The 22265-nt window shown below is 44.4% G+C and overlaps 1 protein-coding gene across 6 annotated transcripts in view; it reads right to left on the reverse strand.

The window, feature by feature from the left end:
- Positions 1-1452: 1452 nt before the first annotated feature.
- LOC129638706 (melanoma-associated antigen B1-like) overlaps positions 1453-22265 on the reverse strand; it is a 32379-nt gene continuing 11566 nt past the window's right edge. For 4 of the 6 annotated variants that reach the window (XM_055563323.1, XM_055563322.1, XM_055563319.1 and 1 more), the window contains 2 exons: positions 12930-13189; positions 1453-4012 (listed from right to left, as the gene is read on the reverse strand). In XM_055563323.1, the coding sequence (XP_055419298.1) occupies positions 1969-4012; positions 12930-12952 (2067 nt within the window). In that variant the 5' untranslated portion in view covers positions 12953-13189 and the 3' untranslated portion in view covers positions 1453-1968. Of the gene's footprint in view, positions 4013-11383; positions 12045-12929; positions 13190-22265 lie in introns of those variants that run through there. The other 2 variants (XM_055563320.1, XR_008707978.1) reach the window with 2 other exon arrangements.

Raw genomic sequence — 22265 nt, forward strand, 5'->3', positions numbered from 1 at the left:
CTGTCCTAGTGACCACCATCCGCCATATTCTTGGGTCTTGTTCTCCTCAATCCTCCTTCCTGGGGCCCTCATCTTGCTTTCTGTGTCCTGGATTAAAGGCCTTTGGGGAAATTCCACGTCTCTACAAACTCCTGAGCTATGTTTGCTCTGCAGTGCTACAGAGAATGGGTCCCTGTCCCAGGAGTGACGGGAGGTGGAGAAGCTATAGTCTAAGGCGGGAGTCCCAGGACAGGTGGCAGTCCTTTAGGGAGAAAAAAAGTAGATCAATCTATCTCATCAGCCAGGTGAAGATTCTCATGTCATTTCTGTTCTGATAGGTTTACTCTCCACAGGGAAGAGACTGTAAGGATGATATGGAGACTCCTTGGTCTTCAGAGGTTATCTAACATGGCCAATGTACATGCTTGTACTGTCCCTGAATATTGTTTCTTTCACTTATCTATGAGTAATGAATAAGGGATACATATCGTTGGTTAAGTACATCTGGTATTCTTACTGCTCTGGCTACACATTTCAATCCAGTAGCTTGAGCATGAGGGCATTTTTCCCTATCACCTAGGACAAATTTTGAAGTGCTGAGAAAAACACTGAAATAAAAGATACAGGGTGGGGACTTTCCTGGTGGTCCAATTGCTAGGACTCCAGGCTCCCGGTGCAGGGGGCCCAGGTTCGATCCCTGGTCAGGGAACTAGACCACACGTGCAGCAACTAAGATCCAGCACAGCCAAATAAAAAAAATAAATAATAAATAAACAAGGAATTGCCAAATGTTAAAAGGACTTGTTAAAGAACAAAGACAAGAGTATGTCTCAGGTTGGGGGGAGAACAACAGTATGAGTGATAAGTAGTGTAGAGCAGGAGTCTATTGCCAGCTGTCATTTACCAGCCTCATGTATTTCAGCACAAAACCAAACCCTAACTCTATGAGCCTTGGGCTCTCCCCTGTGAAGTAAGTTTGATAAGCCCTTTCTTGGCAGATTCGTGGAATGTAAGTATTTATGGAAAGCTTCTGTCACGGCACCTGTCTCTACTGAGACATTAGGAGCAACGGCAGTTATTACTATGATTATCTTGACCTCAGATGTTACATCAGCTGGATTTTTTTTTTCAATCTATCAGATGTCAGGAACTATGCAGTGTTCCAAGTGGGGAAAAAAAAGACCCAACCTCCCAAATCAGCCAAAATTCCACTTAGGAATGAAACCAAAGTAATATGTTCTCTCCAACCCCTCTTTACCCTGCTTCTTTCTTGTTCTTCCTGAAGTACAGAGTATCTCAGCCTCTTCCATAGAATGACATCATCTCTGAGAAACTGTAATGAGTGGACAGGAGCTAAACTTTTTCTGACTAAACATCACCAGTACAAGCATGAAGACTTCTTAAGAGCAGATTCTCAATGTTTGTGTAAAAGAAGAGCCATGAATAAATCATTTGCTATAATTTATATTCTCATTCTTTTTTTTATTTTTTATTTATTTTTATTTTTATTATTTAAGTTCAACTCAAACATTCTTGAAAACCATAAACCATAAGCAGAGGCAAGTATGTGTCTTTTATATTTACAAAAAAGGAGACTAAGCAGAGAGTAAAGCCAGCCAAAATCTGAAGAAATTTCAGCTCTCTCCCTAACAATGTATCAATGTTCTGAGCCTCTATTAGTGTGGTGTCTTTCACATTTCTAAGGACACTCTCATCCTAAAGTGATGTTATTCTCATCCTGGATCACAAAAGTGATGTGAGGATTTCCAATATTTATTGGAGAAAACAAAATTCTTACTCCTAAATTTCACAAACAGCAAAGTGTATGTGACCCATGTTATTCATATACTTATATCATGACTCTAAATGACCTTTCTGTTGAAAAATTTTAACAACTGAAAATTGGGGGAAATAAAGTCAACAAGTTATTGATGCATATCAGGAACACAGGTTGACCGGCTTCTCTAGCCACAAAGTGAACAACGGGCTTCAGATCACACTAGGGGCGAGATGAGCGGCTGGACTCGGCCCTGGGGTGTGCAGTGGCTGAAGCAGAAGGGCCAGCGCTGGCTGAGGCAGCAGTGCCAGGCCTGGTTGAGGCAGAAGTGCCAGCGCTGGCTGAGGCAGTAGTGCCAGGCCTGGCTGAAGCAGAAGGGCCAGGGCTGGCTGAGGCAGAAGTGCCAGCAGTGGCTGAGGCAGCAGTGTCAGCCTGGTTGAGGCAGAACTGCCAGCAGCGGCTGAGGCGGAAGTGCCAGGCCTGGACGAAGAAGAAAGGCCAGAGCTGGCTGAGGCAGCAGTGCCAGGCCTGGCCGAAGCAGAACGGCCAGCAGCGGCTGAGGCAGCAATGCCAGGCCTGGTTGAGGCAGAACTGCCAGCAGCGGCTGAGGCAGAAGTGCCAGGCCTGGACGAAGAAGAAAGGCCAGAGCTGGCTGAGGCAGCAGTGCCAGGCCTGGCCGAAGCAGAAGGGCCAGCAGCAGCTGAGGCAGCAGTGCCAGGCCTGGTTGAGGCAGAAGTGCCAGAAGCGGCTGAGACAGAAGTGCCAGGCCTGGCCGAAGAAGAAAGGCCAGAGCTGGCTGAGGCAGCAGTGCCAGGCCTGGCCGAAGCAGAACGGCCAGCAGCGGCTGAGGCAGCAGTGCCAGGCCTGGTTGAGGCAGAACTGCCAGCAGCGGCTGAGGCAGAAGTGCCAGGCCTGGACGAAGAAGAAAGGCCAGAGCTGGCTGAGGCAGCAGTGCCAGGCCTGGCCGAAGCAGAACGGCCAGCAGTGGCTGAGGCAGCAGTGCCAGGCCTGGTTGAGGCAGAACTGCCAGCAGCGGCTGAGGCAGCAGTGCCAGGCCTGGTTGAGGCAGAAGTGCCAGCCCTGGCTGCACCTCTGGCTCCGGTGCTCTCTACTTCCTCTCTCCAAGCCTCTTCATATTGCGGCTGCAAGGCAGGATGGACCAAATCCTTGACCTTGGCCAAAAACTGAAGGACTTTCGTCTTGCTGGTTTCTGTGAGCGCTTTAGGACCGCACAGGAACTCATAGCGAGGGGGATCGCTGCCGGGCACCTGCCGGTACTCCAGGTACCCTTCCCGCACCAGATCTTCTGTGATGAGCTTCCTGGGCTCTCCAAAGATGAAGTGACTTCTTCCATCATAGATGCCCAGCATATTCAGGAACTTCCAGATCTTCTCCTCAGGGGCGTGGTTGCCATTCAGGTAGATGACACCCAGCAGAGGCATCAGAAGACCATTCTTTGGCAGCCCCAAGTCACCTCTCATAGACTCACTGTCGCTGAGATCTAGGTTGCTCACCAGGGTATAGCAATGACTGTTGGGCCTGACTTCCTTCAGCACCAGGCCAAACAACATTTCTATGCACTCGGAGGCCCTGCTAAGGATCTCAGGGAATTGTTCCTTGTACCTTCTCTTGATTTCCTGCAGCATTTCGGACCTCTTAATGAGCTCCCTCATCTTATACTTATACAGCATGTACTGCACCAATAGCTCTGCCTTCCAGGTCAGAAGATCTGTGTGAGAGCTCGCAGCAGCAGCTGAAGCCTGGGAGGAATTTTCACCTTCCTGAACTTGGCCCTCAGCACCTACACCAGATCTTGAGCGTGCTGCACTACCTACACCATATCTTGAGCGTGCTGCGCCACCGACACCAGATCTTGAGTGTGCTGCGCCACCGACACCAGATCTTGAGCGTGCTGCGCCACCGACACCAGATCTTGAGCGTGCTGCGCCACCGACACCAGATCTTTTGCGTATAGCACCTGCAGCAGCACTGGTGCTGCCTTGGGCTCCCTGAGGCCCCTTGGAGGTGCCAGCAGCAGACGAGCTTGACGGAGCGCTCTCTGAATCAGGAGGGGAGGAGGAGGTGGTCTCTTCTCCCCCAGATGTGGTAGCCTGATCATGAAGACCCTGGGTCTCAGTTTGGGCCTGGCAACGTTTCTCACAAGCACGGTGCTTACTCTTCTGCCCACGAGGCATGATGGCTGTGGTCTGAGACCGCAGGCAGGAGTCTGGGCCAATACACAGGAGATTGGGGCACCTAGAGGATGGAGAATGAGATGACATGAGCACCTTAAAACAGGGACACTCCACCTTGGCTTAATCAAAGGCTGCCTCTGCAGGTGTCCTTGAGGACACTGCTCTAGGAACCCATAAGGCTCCTGTTTTCCTGCTCAGACCAAACATGGTCTCCTCAGAACAAAATCTGGTGCAGGCAGGTTGATGTCCCTGTGGACCCTCACAAGATCCCAATTCAAGGTCTAAAATATTTTTTTGCTTCTGGTTTCTCCTATATGTCTTTTTGAAATAAAATTATTTTTTGCAATATTACAATATTAATTTATAATAGTGTACCAGTTTCTGCCACACATCAGTATGTATCAGCCATAGGTATATCTTATGTCTCCTCCATCTTGAAACTCCCTCCCACGTTCCCACAGAATCCCACAGAGGAAGAACAGAGGCCTTACTTTTCCTCTGCATCCTCTCAGCCCTGCTTTGGATCTACTCAGGTGACAGCAGGTGCCAGCAGTGGGGTTTTCTAAGTTCTACTTCAGTATTATCATGTCAAGTGCTGGCAGAGCCTTGGCACCCTTCCCTCTGCTACTCTGATGTAGACAATTTAGACCTCCCCATGATCCAGAGGCAAGTGAGGGGATGCCTCAGTCCACCTCCCTGCCAGGAGATAGATAAACAGTGCTGAGAGGTAATTAGGTCTTTTCTATCTTGAGTTCACTGGGATCATCATTCAAGGTCCTTACCTTGGCTCCTTAAAACGTTGGGCACCATCATCCATTTGCGGACTGGTGTCTTCACCTTCAGACAAGACATTTCCCCTCCCGTAGACTTCGTATAAAACAGAAAAGAAGGTGCTCAGCCTCACAGCCCTTCCCTGAGATTTCCTGGGCTGAAATCTGAGGGTTGGGATGGATGCAATGAGTCCTCACTCAGGTTCCTCAATTGGGCTCCCTGTAGAGAAGCTCAACTTTTTCCTGAAGTGATGGCTGCTTGATAGTAAAAGCCAATCACTCCGTGTCCCAAAAGCAGGAAGTGAAGATGACCTTATTTTACCAAACACGGTCTCCTGAGAACAAAATCTGGTGCAGGCAGGTTGATGTCCCTGTGGATCCACACAAGATCCCAATTCAAGGTCTAAAATATTTTTTTGCTTCTGGTTTCTCCTATATGTCTTTTTGAAAATAAAATTATTTTTTTTACAATATTAATTTATAATAGTGTACCAGTTTCTGCCACACATCAATATGAATCGGCCATAGGTATATCTTAGGTCTCCTCCATCTTGAAACTCCCTCCCACGTCACACCCCTCTTAAGTTATCACAGAGTACTGGCTTTGAACTCCCTGGTCATAAAACTACTTCCTACTGGTTATCTATTTTCCATATGATAATGTGTACGTTTTCAATGTTACTCTCTCAATCTGCCCCTCCCTCTCCTTCCCCCACTGGGTACACAAGTGTGTTCTCTATGTCAGCATCTCCCGGCTGCCCTGCAAATAGGTTCATCAGTACCATCTTCCTGGATTCCATATATATGCATTAATATATGATATTGGCTTTCCTCTTTCTGACTTAATTCACTCTGCTTACAAAAACTAGGAATAAAACTACCACATGAGCCAACAATCCCACTAGTGGTCATATATCCTGAGGAAATGGTAACGGAAAAAGACACTTGTACTCATGTTCACTGCAGCACTATTTACAATAGCCATGACACAGAAGCAACCAAGCTCTACATTTGACTCATGACAGGGTCTAACGTTTCTTCCTCTGCTGACCACTCCATTCAGACCAAGACCCTTATGTCCCCATTAGCCCACAGTGGGGACCGACATGTATCCTTGAGGTCTCCCAGGGATGACGACAGGGAGATGTGGTCTGAATGACGTGGTGTCGAACATCCACAGCCCCCAAGGTTCTCACCATCCACCAGGACACCTGAAACCCTCCCTTGTCAACCTGAGGCTGCCCCCACTGACCTGGTCTCTCACTTCCCTGAGATGTCCCAGGAAGTGTCATGTCAAAACGCCCGATTCTCCCAGTCCTCAAAATAGGACTGGCGCCTTATGTGTCTCCATTTCTTATGGGAGGAGCCCCATCCTCACTCAGCGTCAGAGCCATTAATATTGTTGCGGACTAGGTCCCTTTGTGGAGCTGAGTTTATTCCATTACAGCAAGGCTCTCACTTCCCCCAAACCACCTCCAGTGGACACCAGTGGGCACCACAGTTGGCCAGCTCTACCCGGGGCCTCCTACAGCCCAGTACAGGGGGGACCGCTCAGTGTGGTCCCCTGGGCGGTGTCGAAGTCTGCTCATCAGCCCTCAGGTCCCTCATCTAGGACCTAGACCTCCTCCGGGGGTAGAATCCGGGCCTACCTCCACAGACCAACGCCTTAGCCTGAGACACTCTAGACCATCTTCAGCCGATAGCTCTGAGGGACTCATAAGAGCCATATCACAGGGGTGGGATGTGGATGGGTCACTTTTATTACTGGGAGGGTTGGGAAAGACCCATGAGCTACATTCACGGCCTCACCTTGGTTCCGGACGAGTCCTGAACACTAAGTCTCCACCATATGGTCGCCGCAGCTACCGGTCGATCCGCTGGCTTTCAAAGTGGAAGTGGTGGGGAGCTGCATAACGTCCTACGTGGGGTCTCCCAGGGATGACGGCAGGGGCAGCGTGCTATGGGAACCCCGGTAGCTCAATATTCATTCGTCCTTGGGTCCTACTTGTCTGGTATCGGAGCCCAGGATGCCCCCTCCTATGAACCCGAGTCTTGCAGCTCCCAAACAGAGCCCTCGCCTTCCCAACTCCCTAGTGGTGTGAGGCGAGCTCTGCTCTGAGCATCTCTGCTTGTCAGGTGGGTTGCCACTCTGTGAGCCTCCTTCGTTGGGGGAGAGATCCTCTCACTAGCACTGATGGTCCTCACCTTAAGTCCGGTTATGGTCAAGACACCCCCATCTGCAGATCTGGCTTCTGATCTGGCTAAAGGAGACTCTGCCCTCCCTAAGATCACACAGGTTGAATGAGCAGACCACTCAGAAGTAGCTCCTGTGGGCTTCTCAGGGCTAAGAATTTACAGAATTCTGTTCGGCTCCCTCTGCAGGGGTCCCCGCTAACACTCAGCATCTCATGTGAAGTCCTCCTTGGATTCAGGTCCCTCCCTCTGCGAAACTGCAGCTGATTGTATTAGACAGAGGTCTCACCTCGCTAAGACTTTCTAGGCTGAAATCAACCTGACATCTGTGCCCAGAGCTTCCTGGGGACCACAGTATCAGTGATTTTCCAGGGCCTCCTTTTACAGTATGTGCTACTGTGAGTCCACTTTCAGGTCCTCACATTGACACGTGATGAATCCTGTAACTCCACTCTCTGTTTTATGAAGCTTCTTGTCTTACATCAAGGTCCTAGTCTCCTGAGAATTCCAAGTTGGAAGTCAGGATGATCCTCATGTGATCCTAGTCCATCAGGGCCTCTGAGAATAGACTGTGGGAATGCAACTTGAGTCCTTCCGATTCCTTTTGCTTAGCATCCTCTCTACATCTACCACAGCCTGGGACTGCTCCTTCTACTGAGCTAAGATTCCTCTTCTTAGTCTTTGGGTGACCACTATATTCAGGGGTGATTGTCCCTCAGTCCTCCTTCATGGAGGTTCCCATATCAGCTTCTGTCCCTCGATTAAAGGCTTCCTGGGGAATGCATATTCCTACAAATAGTGAGCAGTTACCCTCTAGCAAATCTTGGAGTAAACGGGTCTCAGTCCCAAAAGTGATGTAAGATGAGGAAAATGCAGCAGAAATTAAGGAACTCAGGACAGATGTCACGATGTCAAAGAGATAGCGGTGATATATTCCTGCTCTTCAGCCAGATTTAATCGCTCAGTCATGTCCCACTCTTTGTGACCCCATGTACTGTAGCTTGCCAGGCGCCTCTGTCCACGCAGATTCTCCAGGCAAGAATACTGAAGTGTGTTACATGCCCTCCACCAGGGATTGTGCCCAACCCAGAGATCGAACTCGGGTCTCCTGCATTGCAGGCGCATTCTGTACCATCTGAGTCACCAGATTTAGGGTAGTTCTAAAATATTTACTCTTGGCACCTCCCTGTTGGTCCAGTGGTTATGCACTCCCAATGCAGGGGTCCTAGGTTTGATCCCTAGTCAGGTAACTTGATCCCACTTGCCACAACTAAAAATCTCACATCCAACAACTAAGAGTTCTCGTGCCACAACTAAAATCTCACATTCCGCAACTAAAGAGCCTGCATGTGGCAACAAAGATTCCAAATATCACAACTAAGACCAAGAGCAGTCAAAAAATAAATAGAAATAACTATTTTTAATTAAAACATATAAAATTACTTTCTACATAGAAGGATAGCACCAGATAATCTTGTAAGCCCTCGATCACTTGAGCGTGTTTGAATTTGCACATGCAGGTGATCATATGCTAACTGAGCATTACCCCCTTCTCTCCTTTATTCACACCTCTTAATTATTATGGTGTTTGTATTGTCTTGGCTATGCATTCCATCCCAGTGTTTTCATCACAGAGTCCTTCTTTCTGTCACTCAAGATACATGTTGGACTGCTAGAAGACAGTGAATTTACTGACTCATGAGCACCTCAGGCCGGGACAAGTGGAAGGGTACATGCTGTGGTTAAATTCAGACCAGCGCTCTAGTCCCAGCTCTGTCTCATATCAGTTGTGTGGACTTGGGTCCATCACAAACTGGGGGAGCCTCAGGTGAAGTGGCTGTTGTAGGGCTAGTGGCATGTAGCTAAAGCACCTGGCACAGTGCCTGGACCACACTGAGACTTTACACAATATCTGTTTTTACTAAGATTATGAATATTTTTATCCTGGAGGATACCACCGACCCTGAGGAATCTTTTAAATCCAGGAGATGTCAGAGAATCTGTGGCATTCTCGCACATGGAACACCAAATCAGTCCAAAATGCTGTTTAGAAAGAATCTTTCATTTCCACTACAAGATCGTATTTTGAGTATGGGGGTACGTTTTTAACTGAATGGAATTTGAAGAATCTAAATTTGATTCTGAGACTAATTCTGTCTTCCTTCCCGGCTGCTCTTTCATCTGAACAACTCCTAGAGATTTCCTTAGTGGTCCAGGGGTTAGAACTCTGCACTCCCAATGCAGGAGGCCTGGGTTCCACTGCTGATAAGGGAACTAGGTCCCACATGCCACAGCTTCGCCACAACTAACAGTTCACATGCCACAACTAAAGATCCTATATGCCACAACTGAAACATTCCTCATGCTGCAACTAAAGAACTCTCAGGCTGCAAGGAAGATGAAGGATCCTGTGTGCCAAAGATAAGACCAAGCATAGCCAAATAAATAAGTAACCAAATAAAATAAGCCCCCATCTTCATCAATTTCACCATCAACTAAAATAGACTCACCTCACAGACTTTGGTGGAATTATCAACATAGCCAAAAACGCTGAATGGAATGCCCTTTCAATAAAATGAGCTCTGTTTACACGACTCACAGCAAACAGTGTCAGCCCACTAGCTTCTGAGTTTTCGGTTTCATTCTACTACTACTTTTATTTCACAGAACCTCCTTGGAGATCATGTGCATGAAACATCTAGGTTGTGCACTGTGTTCACGGGCACTGGGGCAGGAGCACAGGGCACATTCCATCCCCACCCCAGGGGGGATTTCTCTTTGGTCTACTCCTGTTCCTGTTTAGTCACTCGGTCGTGTCTGAGACTTTTCTACCCCATGGACTGAACAGATTGCTCTGTCCATGGGATTCTCCAGGCAAAAATACTGCATTGGGTAGCCATTTCCTCCTCCAGGGGCAGCTTCCTGACCCAGGGATTGAACCCATGTCTCCTGCATTGGTGGGCGGGTTCTTTACCACTGAGCCACCTGGGAAGCCCCATAATTCCAAAGCAATTGTTCAGGGTAGTTTTCCATTCCAGGCTTAAGTCTCTGAACTTTGACCCGCCATCTGAGGGTCTGACCCCTATTCAGTGTTTCCACAGCCTCCCTGGTGGGCTCGCCCTGTAGCCTAACTTAAAACTACCTTCCACTGCCAGACTTTTATTGTCCTAAAGTCTCCAAGTGCCTTGCCTCAGTGTATTTACACTAGACTCCTCATGAGGAAGCCCTCAATCCCCTCACCTCCTTACACCTCATTTTTATTAGGCCCCTAGATCTCAGTTCACCAGCTACTTTATATGAATGCTGCTCTTAGACTCTAGAATTCTATAAGAAGGGGTTGAGTTTATTTTTCTTAGCATCCCCAAAACCACCCAGAAGCCTTCCAAAGAGCAGATGCTAAATTGATATTTGAACAATTACAGTGCAAGTGTGCAAGAAAGCAATTTACTGGGATTTCACTTCTCCCACATTCTTAAATAAGCGAAGCCAATCCAGGTAAATAAACTTCAATTTTACAAAGAAAGACTAAAGCAAACAAAACAAACGAAGAAGTGAATACTTCTTAAAATTTTTTTCTGTATCTGATAATCACACAGACTTCACTGTGGAAAAATTTCCATATTCACAAAAAAATCCATATTGCAATATCATGTTATCTTGTTCCGAATGACAAGAAATGATTCAAGGATTTCAGTCTGTGCTATGTAATACAAAAATCCTTAGTTTTCAACTGGATAATCTGCAGTACATGTCAAAGCCGTGCCATTAGTATACTTGGACTCTGAAGCTAAACACGTTTAATTAAAAGGAACAATACTTAAAAACAGAAACAAGAAAAACCTCCAATTTGTGCATATTGTATAGGAACACAAATAAATATGTTATATGCTGAATTTCCATGAGCCCCACCATGGCCCTCCTCTTGTGGGAAGATTGCCTGCTTTCTTGAAAAGCAATGTGAAGTATCTGCTCAGACTTCACTAGGGGTGGGAGGAAATTTGGACATGCTCCAGAAAGTGCACTGGCCCTGGCACCATAGGAGCCCTGGCTGCAGCTCTGGCTCTGGCTCTCTCTTCTTCAGCTCTCAAAGCCTCCTCATACCAGAATGGGAAGGCACTGGACTTGGTATCATCGACATTAGCCCCAAACTCCCACATTCGTTTATATATCTCTATCTATCATGGAAGCACTCCATATTAGTTTACAAAATTGTACTCATTCCTTTTTATAGCTTCGTAGTACTCTACTCTGTGGATATATCATGTTCCCTCAATTAACATGTGCCTGGACATTTATGTATTTTCATATGGTTGTGGATGTCTCCTCAGAATTAATTTCTGAAAACACTGAATTACTGGCTCAAATGTAAAAGCACATTTAATTTTCTGACATTACCGAATTGTATTTACGCTCTAATCTCATTCTTCGATATGTAGCTCTCAAAGAATGAGATCAGTATATTCTCTAACACTATATACAGAAGTAAACTGAAAAGGGATTAAAGACCTAGCTATAAGAGTGGAAACCATAAAACTCTTAGAAGATAATATGAGCAGAACACTCTTTGACACAAATCATAACAATATTTTTTTGGATCTGTCTCTGAAAGCTAGGGAAATAAAAGCAAAAGTAAATAAATGTGTTGTAATTACAGTTAAAAGCTTTTGCACAGCAAAGGAAACCATCAACAAAATGAAAAGCCAACCTATTATATAGGATAAAATATTTGCCAATGATGTAAGCAATAAGGGGTTAATATCCAAAATATATAAACAGTTGATATAACAGTTTAAAAAAATCAAGAAAAAGATGGGAGGAAGACTTAAATACACATTTTTCCAAAGAAGACATACAAATAGCTGAGAGGCAAATGAAATGATGTTCAACACCATTAATCATCATATGAATGCAAATTTAAACCACAATGAGGTATTATCTTATACCTATCACAAGGGCTATGATCCAAAAGGAACAGAAGTAACAAATGCTGGTGAGCATGCAGACATGATCTATGCACTGTTGGTGGGAATATCAATTGGTGCAGCCACCATGGATAACAGTAAGGAGAGTCCTCAAAATCTAAAAGCAGAACTAACACATGACCCAGCATTCCCACTCCTGGTTGTGTATCTGAAAAAAAAAAAAGAACCCACTAATTTGGATGGTCTCCATCACGTACTCGATGCTTGTCTGAGTCTAAGGGTTTCCACTGCTCGTCCCCCCTTCCCCTCCAGTCTCATCTACTCTCTGCCAGTGACTCCACCCCAGGCCAACCTCCCTGTTTATTAAGAAGGCACCTGTGACTGGCACAGCCAGTGTGAGAAGAAGAGATAGTCCTTCCCAGCCACCAGATAATCAGGAGTTTTGGCCAGACCTTTGAGCACACACTGAGACAGTGAGGAGTCAGACAAAAAGCACAGACTGTGGCACTGAAATGGATTAATAAGGAACTTAGTGATGTGGCCAGTGACCCTCCAGCACAAGATTCTGCAGGTCCAGTTGGGGATGATACACTTCATTGGCAAATCACAATTACAAAAAAGAACGGCAACCCATATCAAGGCAGTTTATTCTCTGTGACAATTCATTTTCCTAAAGACTACCCGTTCATACTACCTAAGGTTGCATTTGCAACAGAATTTATCATCCAGACATGAACACTAATGGCAACACTCGGTTCGCTACTCTAAGATCACTGTGGTCTCTTGCTTTCATGATTTCTAAAGTTCTGGTATCCATTTGTTCACTGCTATGTGATCTGAACCCAGATGATAGCCTACCCAGTGCCAGAGGTTGCATAGATCTATAAAACAGAAATAATTACAAAAGAATTTTTCAGGAATGTACTCAGAAGTATGCCATGTGATGCTACCTTAAGTCAGAATAACCTGCATTGAAGCTTGAATTAACTTTCAGTTCAGTTCAGTTGTTCAGTCCACTCTTTGCGACCCCATGAATTGCAGCATGCCAGGCCTCCCTGTCCATCACTAACTCCCGAAGTTCACTCAGACTTACATCCATCGAGTCAGTGATGCCATCCAGCCATCTCATCCTCTGTCACAGTCTTTTCCAATGAGACAACTCTTCACATGAGGTGGCCAAGGTACTGGAGTTTCAGCTTTAGCATCATTCCTTCCAAAGAACACCCAGGACTGATCTCCTTTAGAATGGACTGGTTGGATCTCCTTGTAGTCCAAGGGACTCTCAAGAGTCTTCTCCAACAGCACAGTTCAAAAGCATCAATTCTTCGGCGCTCAACTTACTTTAAATTACTGCTAAAAATGAAAAAAAAAAAAAACCCACTAATTTGAAAAGATCCACACACACACAATGGCATATTACTCAGTCAGAAAAAAGAATGAACTTTTGCCATTTTCAAGAACATGGATTGATTGGAAGGCATTATGTTAACTGAAATATGTGAGATAGAGGAAGACAAATGCTGTATAATTCCATTTATATGGAGAATTAAAAAATAAAACAGACTAGGGAGATGAAGCAGACTCACAGCGAACAAGCTAGTAGTAGTTACCAGGGGAGAGTAGCAAGGGGAGGGTAAGGGCAGGCATAGAAGATTAAGAGGTGCAAACTCATATGTATAAAATAGATAAGCTACAAGGATATATTGCAAAACAAGGGGGATATAGCCAATATTCTATAACAACTATAAATGGAACATAACATTTACAAATTGTGAATCACTTTGTTGTGTCCTTGAAACATAAAATATTGTACATCAACTATGAAAATGAAGTGAAAGTGTTAGTTGCTCAGTCTTGTTCAACTCTTTTTGACCCTAAGGACGGTAGCCTGCCAGGCTCCTCTATCGATGGAATTCTCCAAGTAAGAATTACCCACTGGAGTGGGAAACCATTCCCTTCTCCAGGGGATCTTCCTGACTAAGTGATCAAACCCAGGTCTCCTACATTGCAGGCAGATTCTTTGCCATCTGAGCTACCAGGGAAGCCCACAACAACTATACCTCACTTTAAATATATATATATATATTCTCCCAAATCACCCCACCCTCTCCCTCTCCCACAGAGTCCAAAAGACTGTTCTATACATCAGTGTCTCTTTTGCTGTCTCGTATACAGGGTTATTGGGACGACCCAGAGGGATGGTATGGGGAGGGAGGAGGGAGGAGGGTTCAGGATGGGGAACACATGTATACCTGTGGCGGATTCATTTTGATATATGGCAAAACCAATACAATATTGTAAAGTTAAAAAATAAAATACAATTTCAGTAAATATTCTCTCAGGAACTTTCACATATACAATACAGTATTATGAACTATGCGCTTCCCTGGTGGCTCAGTGGTAAAGAATCTGCCTGTTGAGCAGGAGATGCGGGTTCAATTCCTGGGTGGGGAAGATGCCCTGGAGGACGACACGGCAACCCAATCCAGTATTCTTGCATGGAAAATTCCAAAGACAGAGGAGGCTGGCAAGCTACAATCCATGGGGTTGCAGAGAGTAGGAAACCACTTGGCCACTAGCAACAGCAACGATTAACTACAGTCACAATGCTGTACATTATATCCCTGCTGCTGCTGCTGCTGCTATGTCGCTTCAGTCGTGTCCGACTCTGTGCGACCCCATAGACGGCAGCCCACCAGGCTCCCTCATCCCTGGGATTCTCCAGGCAAGAACACTAGGGCTTCTTTATTTTGTAAGTGAAAGTTGTGAATGTTTATGCCATTTGGACACTTACACCCATTTCATCCATCCTCCAACCCTCTCCTGTGACAACCACCAATCTGCAACATGATGGACCTAGAGATCATTACTGATTGAAGTGACTCAGACAGAGAAGGAGAAATATTATATGACATATCTTAGATGTATAATTTAAGAAGAGATGATACAAATGAATTGAACTACAAAATAGAAAGACTTACAGTCTCAGAGAACAAATTTATGGTTGCCGCTGGGGAAGGATGTGGGACAGGGATAGTTAGGGGATTTCTGATGGACATGTACACACTGCTATATTTAAAATGGATAAGCAACAAGAATGTACCTTGTAACACAGGGAACTCTGCTTAGTATTATGTGGCAGTATTGATGGAGGTTTGGGGGAGAGTGGATACCTGTATATGTATGGCTGAGTCCCTTCACTGTTCACCTGAAAACTGTCACAATATTGTTAATTTGCTATACCCCAACACAAAATAAAAAAGCTAAAATTTTACAAACACTGTGCCTGCAGTGCAAGGGCTGTGAGTTCAAACCCTGGTTGGCGATTTAAGATCCCATGTGCCACATAGCAAACCAATCAACAAAATATCATCACAGAAAAAGTGATGGGGATCCATGAAAGAAATAATTGATAACCTAGATTTTATTCCCTTCAAACTTCTGCTCTATAAAAATACATCAAGAGAACAAGAAGATGAGCCATAGTCTAGGAGAAAATATTTGCAAAAGACATATCTGATGAAGGCTCTAATCTAATATATACAAGGAATTCTTAATATTAATAAGAAGAAAACATCTAATTAAAAAATGGACAAAAGATAGGAATAGATACCTTGCCCAGGAAGATACAGAGATGGAAAACAAGCATATGGAAAGATGCTCCACATCATATACCATTAGGGAACTGCAAATTAAAAAAACAAGCAAATACCACGACATCCCTTTCAGAATGGCCAGCATTCAAAGGACTGACAACACCAAATGCTGGTAAGGATGTGAATCAACAAGAACTCTCATTCCTTGGTGGTGGTGATGCAAAATGGTAGAGCCACTTTGGAAGACAGTTTGCAAGTTTCTTAGTAAACTATACATATTCAACACTGCTGGTAGGAATATAAATTGGTACAGCCAATTTACAGGGAAACCAGTGTAGCAGTTCCTCAAAAAATCAAAAATAACACATAATACTTTCCACATTCCACTACTATCCAAAGGAACTGAAATCAGGACCTCGAAGAGAGCTCTGCACTCCCATGTTCATTGCAGCACTACTCACAATGGCCAAGAAAGGGAAGCAGCCTAGGTGTCCAGTGACAGATGAATGGATAAAGAAGATGCAAAATATACATATAATGGAATACCATTCAGCCTTAAAAAGAAGCTAACCTCTCCAGTTATGACAGCGTGCATAAACCTAGAGGACCTTCTGCTACAGTGAAATAAGCCAGACACAGAAGGACAAATACTGCATGCCATTTAGATGAAGAATCTAAAATGGTCAAAGTCAAAAAAACAGAGAGCAGAGTGGTGGTTACCATGGTCTATGGGAGGGTGAATGAGAAGGAACTGTAGACTTAAAAAACATTCACAGTCTATACATGAGACAGGGTGTTCAGGGCTGGTGCACTGGGATGACCCTGAGAGATGGGATGGGGAGGGAGGTGGGAGGGGGGTCAGGAAAGGGAACAATGTACACCCATGGCTGATTCATGTCAATGTATGGCAAAAGCCACTACAATATTGTAAATAGCCTCCAATTAATATAAATAAATTAAAAGAAAAAAAAAAAACATTCACAACCTAAAAGCTGACAGGTATGTTCTCTTTGGTACAAACATTTAGGACTTCATCCCAGGAGGCAGCGTCTCGAGTAACCCTGAGAGAACTGCTCCAAAGAAGGGAGGGGAGGAGCCAGGTTACATAGAAGTTTTGCAACAAAGGGCAGGTAGTCTGAATATCAAAAGATTATGATAAATGAAGGAAAACCAGATAACCCTGGTTAAGGAATTTAGCCCTTTTCCATATATGGAAAGATGCAAGAATCGGGGCTCACTGAAATCATTCCTTTGATATGAACTTCACATATCTGGGGCCCGTTTCCTGTATTTTTACATCCTGTGTTCCCTCAGGGTTCACCATCCGTGGTGGCTGCAACTGTCGATAACTGACAGTGTTTATTCACTGATACAGCAGGCAGTATTCCAATTTTCAGTATTAATCAAAAGTTACAAAGTTTAATTATACTATATAATATAGAGCTTATAGCTAAAAATACCATATTGTACACTCTCTCTGAGGTCAAATCTTATGGCAAGTGTTCTTATCCCAGACATAAAACATAAATGGTGAGAAGGCATCTGTCAAAATGGCCATCATCAAAAAGTCTATAAACAATAAATGCTGGAGAGGGTGTGGAGAAAAGGGAACTCTCTTGCATTGTTGGTGGGAATGTAAATTGATACAGCCTCTATGGAGAACAGTATAAAGTTTCCTTAAAAATTCGGACTAAAACTACCACATGACCCAACCATCCCACTACTGGGCATAAACCCTTTGGAAACCATAACTGAATAAGGCACATGTACTCCAATGTTCATTGCAGCACTATTTATAACAGATAGGCCACAGACAACCTAGATGTCCATCGCTGAATGGATAAAGAATTCTGGTTTCTGTATAAAATGAAGTACTACTCAGCCATAAAAAGACCATATTTGAGTGAGTTCCAATGTAGTGGGTGAACCTAGGGCCTATTATACAGAGTGAAGAAAGTCAGAAAGAGAAATATAAACATCGTATCCTGACACATATACATGGAATCTAGGAGACAGCATTGATGAATGTATTTGCAGGGCAGGATGGAGATGCAGACGTAGAGGACAGACTTGGTGACACAAGGGTGGACGAGAGGGAGGGACAAACCGAGAGTAATACTGAAACATACACATTACCATATGGAACATCAACAGCCAATGGGGATTTGCTGTGTGATGCAGGGAGCTCAAAATGGTGCTCTGTGATAATCTAGATGGGTGGGGAGGAGTGGGAGGTGGGGGGATGTTCAAGGGGGAGGGGACATATGTATACCTATGGCCAATTCATGTTGATGTATGGCAGAAACAACACAATATTGTAAAGCAACTAAACTCCAATAAAAAATAAACTTAAAAAAGGATGAGAGGGAAATTTTGGAGGTAATGGATATGTTTATGGCATAAACTGTGGTGGTCATTTCACAGGAGTAGACTTTTCTCCAAACTCATCAATAAATAAATCAGAAAAATACTGGTTAGCAAGGAAACCTAGCATATCCCAGTTAAGAGTATGCCACTGAAGGTCACCATGTGGTAGACATCCTCAGCCGATGTAACAGAAAGCTCCAAAATGTTTCAAAGGCCCCAATCTTACCTATCTCTGACTTGACCTTTTTCATAAACCACTCCCACTTTCATTCATTTAACCACCCAAAAGTGTCTATTCCTTCCCAATTGCTTGCCAAATTACAGTCAAGATAACTTGATTTCAATTATTATTATTTTTTTTAGTGGCGTGGGCTCTGGCACCCCCACCCTGAGGGCAGAGTACGCCAGTCCAGCGACTTCAAATTATCATCCCACCTCAGGGGAGTGCCACCCTGATTTCTGGGAAACTCCACAGACAGAAGACAACATGAATAAACCATCTAATCTGCACAGGGTTTCCCTGTACTTGAATGAGTGCACAGGACACATTCCATGCCAGCTTCACATGATTTCTCTCTGATTTACTCACAATCCCAGGCAGACTCAGAAAATGCTGCAGGTTTGGGTCTCCACCCCCAAAGGAAAGTCCATATCACAATTGAGTCATACAAATTTTTTGGTTTCCAGTGCTTTCATAAAATTTATGTTTATACTATACTATAGGTTATTAAGTGGGCAATAGCATTGTGCCTCAGAACAATATAGATGTCTTAAATAGAAACACCTCTTTGCTAAAAGAAAAAAGATGTTAACCATTATCTGAGCCTTCACTGAGTCCATCATTTTTGCTGCTGAGGGTGTGAACACTGCAAGAGGTATCAAAACGTGACACACAGACATGAAGTGAGCAAACGGTGTTGGAAACATGGAGCCGAAAGACTTGCTGGAAGCAAGGTTGACTGACACAAACTTTTAATTTGGTAAAGAAAAAGAACAAAGAAAAGAAAAGCAGTACCTGTGAAATACAATAAAGCAACGTGCAACAGAGTGAAGTGTGCCTGTGACTGTTAAAGGCAGTTTCCCATCCCAGGCTTTGTCTTTAAACTATGCGGCCCACCATGGAGAACCTGGTCCCTGGTCACGATTGCCACAGCCTCATCCAGCCTGCCATGCACAAAACTTATAATTACTTCCCACGGATAGACTTATACTTTCCCAAGGCCCATCACTACTTTGCATCAGGGAATTCACATTTGGCTGCTGTCATGTCACCATTTCCTTTACATGACAGCTGCTTTTCGACTCTATAATTTTATGGTGAGTGGCTAGATCTTTTTCTCAGCTCTCCAAGTACTAGCATGGAGTCTTCTATGAGCAGAGGCTCAATTACTGTTTAGGGAATAAATGAGCCTGTGAGCATGAGGATGAATTTCTTAGAATTTAATTTTACATTTTTGAATTAACGAAGCATACATGGTCACTTATAATTTTGTAAAACACAATTAGGAAAAATGAGGAAACAAAATACCATCCATCTTACATTCCCTCTATTTCTTGATCCCACATATTGCACTGTTTAGTGTTTTCATGTTGTAAAGGAAATAACATATTGTAATGCCATGTTATCTTGAACCAGCTTACTGAATAAGATGTGGAGTTAGGGCCTAGGTTTCCTTCATTTACAGAATCAAGTAATCGCTTATCTTACAGAATGTCTTAGATCACGATGTACCGAAGAAATCGGCCTAAGAGAGTTGTAGGAACCTTCCCCTGCCAATCACAGAGATGAGACTTTGGGAGTTATCTTTGTTACAGGACAGGGGAATGGTCCCTGGAGTCCACATTCAGGTCCTCACTTTGCCTTCAGATCAGTCCTGGGAATCCACTCTTAGCCACACGAACGCGCTGAACATCAGTCCGAGCTCTTCGCCACCAGCACAGAAGTTTTGCAGAGACACTTTCGGCTATGGCTGCCCTGTGCACGATCTCTAAGGGATGATGGAAGGGGCGGGGCTCTGTGGGGACCCCGTCGTTCAGTGTTCAGCGGTCCCTGGGTCATCCCTTAGGGTCCTCACCATGCCGTCTGTCAGAGCCCAGGACCCTTCACACTACGGACTGCAGTCCTCCTGCCCCCAAACGAAGCCCTCACCTCTCCGAGTCCCTAGTGGGGAATCAGGGCACTTCTCTGTGCATCTCTCCTTGACAGGGGAAGCGCCACTCTGTGAGCCTTCCTCCTTGGTGGGAGAGACCCTCTCATCAGCACTGATGGTCCTCATCTTCCCAGTGGTGATGGCCAAGATGCCATCCTCCTAAGAACTGGGGTTCCATCCATTCCCTCGCTGAGACCAGATAGAAATGAAGAGGCTTCTCATCCCTATAACTCTGCCTGGAGCCTCTGGGGTTAGGAATAGGGGCAGGGGTCTGTAAAGCCTCCTCATTTGTGGGTCTAGTGATACTTCTTTCTTCACTCAGGGATCTCACCATGGTCCTGGCCAGTCCTGGGACCTGACCCTCCAACCTGAGATTCTCCCTCTACTGAACTGAGGCCATTTTTCTTAGACTGAGACTTTGACCTCACAGAGAACTACAAGGCTTATAAGATGGAATGTCCTGTCTGGGCATTCTAGGCCTGAGAGCAAGTTTGGGTAGGTCTCTGAATGACCTGTATTTTGCGGTGCTCGTCTCTACAGTCCTCACCTATGGAAGCCCAAATTTTGTCTATCTCTTCGATTAAAGGATTCCTGGTGAGCACCACATTCCGGCAAACTCTTCAGCAGTGTCCCTAATGCAAACCTTAAAGTTTCATGTCCCAGACTTGATCTGAGATGGGTAAAATAACACAGAAGGCAAGGGGCAAAATGGGGTGTGTTCCCTGAGAAAAATGCTGCTCCATTCTTTTCAAAAGCCAGAGTCAGTCTCTTTTCGTGACTGGTTTTAATTGATTAACAGGCATACTTTTCAAACATTCTACTGCATGTAATCATGCACCACAAATACTGTGTTTTGTTACAAACTGCAAGTTTATGGTCCATGCATTGAACACGTCTATGGCATCATTTCCCAACATCATGTATTCACTTGGGGTCCCTGTTCCACATATTGTTAATTCTTCAAATATTTTAATCTCTTTCCTTATTTTATTTCTTATGGTGACCTGATCAGTTGTCTTTGTTACTATTGTAACTGTCTTACCTTTGTAAATTAAGCTATGTGCATTTTTTAGACATCTTCTAGTAAGTGTACAATAGGATTAACAACTTTTATAAGCACTGGGAATCCCCCAATTTCCTAATGATTTACTCTATGGCAATTTTCACTTTATTGCAGTGATCTAGAACCCAAGTCACTGTATTTGAGATATGAGTACAATTCTAAAGGAAAAAAGCCATCCAAGATGGTTTTGTGCTATTCTGAATGAGGTTATCCGACACTGCACTGAGAGACGATCTTACTGTCCCTATCATCTGTTTCTCTTCTTTATTCATGTCATTTATTGATGTAGCCTTCGAGGCTTTGTGCCTGAAGAAGTGTATTGGAATATATCCAGAGTCCTTACTTTTATCCCAGGATACATTTGAGTGTTAAGGAACACAAGCTCTGCTTTAGAGCAAGAGGAGTATAACAGCGTCAGATCTAGAGGAATTCAGAGAGGAATCTAATTCCAGGCCTATCAGTCACTAGTGTTCCCCAGCAAGGGCTTACTGCCTGATGCACCTAGAAGCCAATACTATGGAACGGGCTTTTGAGAGAAAAACTTGAATCTAAGGTGGACTAGCAAGAAGACAGAAGTGGGGCTCTCAAATCTGTCTCCTCAATCCAGAGTTTGAAGTAAAATGAAAGGGTTTAGGGGAACTGCAAACTTGGAAGCTAATTGGCTAGTCTTGAATTAGTTCATGTAAGCTATTCATGCTGCTAGAAGCCCGATTTTCTGCATTGAAGGACTTCATACAGTTCTCCCCTGGCAACATTCCTACTCGGAGAGTTCCACAGACTGAACCCTCTTGGTTCTGCAGTCATCCTAGAAACATAGGCTCCTTTTTGGCATATGCATAGTGCTGCCTCTAAAAATAACTCAAGGTTTGATTAATCAACAGCCTGTTTAAGGAGGCAAAACCACTTTAAACTGGTCAATGCTTTATGCTTCAATCCCCCCATTTCTCCTTGTACATTCTTCAAGCTTGTGGGAAATCATCCTCAATTTGGTTAATGAGTCTCAAATTCTGTAGAAAATGATAATCCCAGGTCACAGAGTTTTCTACCACCAGGACTGGAGTGTTACATAAGCACTGACAAGGTTGGATTAATTGCCATTTAAGAAAGATATTATCAGAGGCTTTGTTTCCTTCACATGTTTCTTTTCAGGCTATTGCTTGAAGTTTGGCGTTTTGGTGCCTGGATGGAATTTATTACTATTGGGTCATCTGTCTTGGCTCTTCCTGGCCACTCCTCAGCCCAAACTGAGCTCT

The sequence above is a fragment of the Bubalus kerabau genome, chromosome X, assembly GCF_029407905.1.
Source record: "Bubalus kerabau isolate K-KA32 ecotype Philippines breed swamp buffalo chromosome X, PCC_UOA_SB_1v2, whole genome shotgun sequence".
NCBI lineage: Eukaryota > Metazoa > Chordata > Mammalia > Artiodactyla > Bovidae > Bubalus > Bubalus kerabau.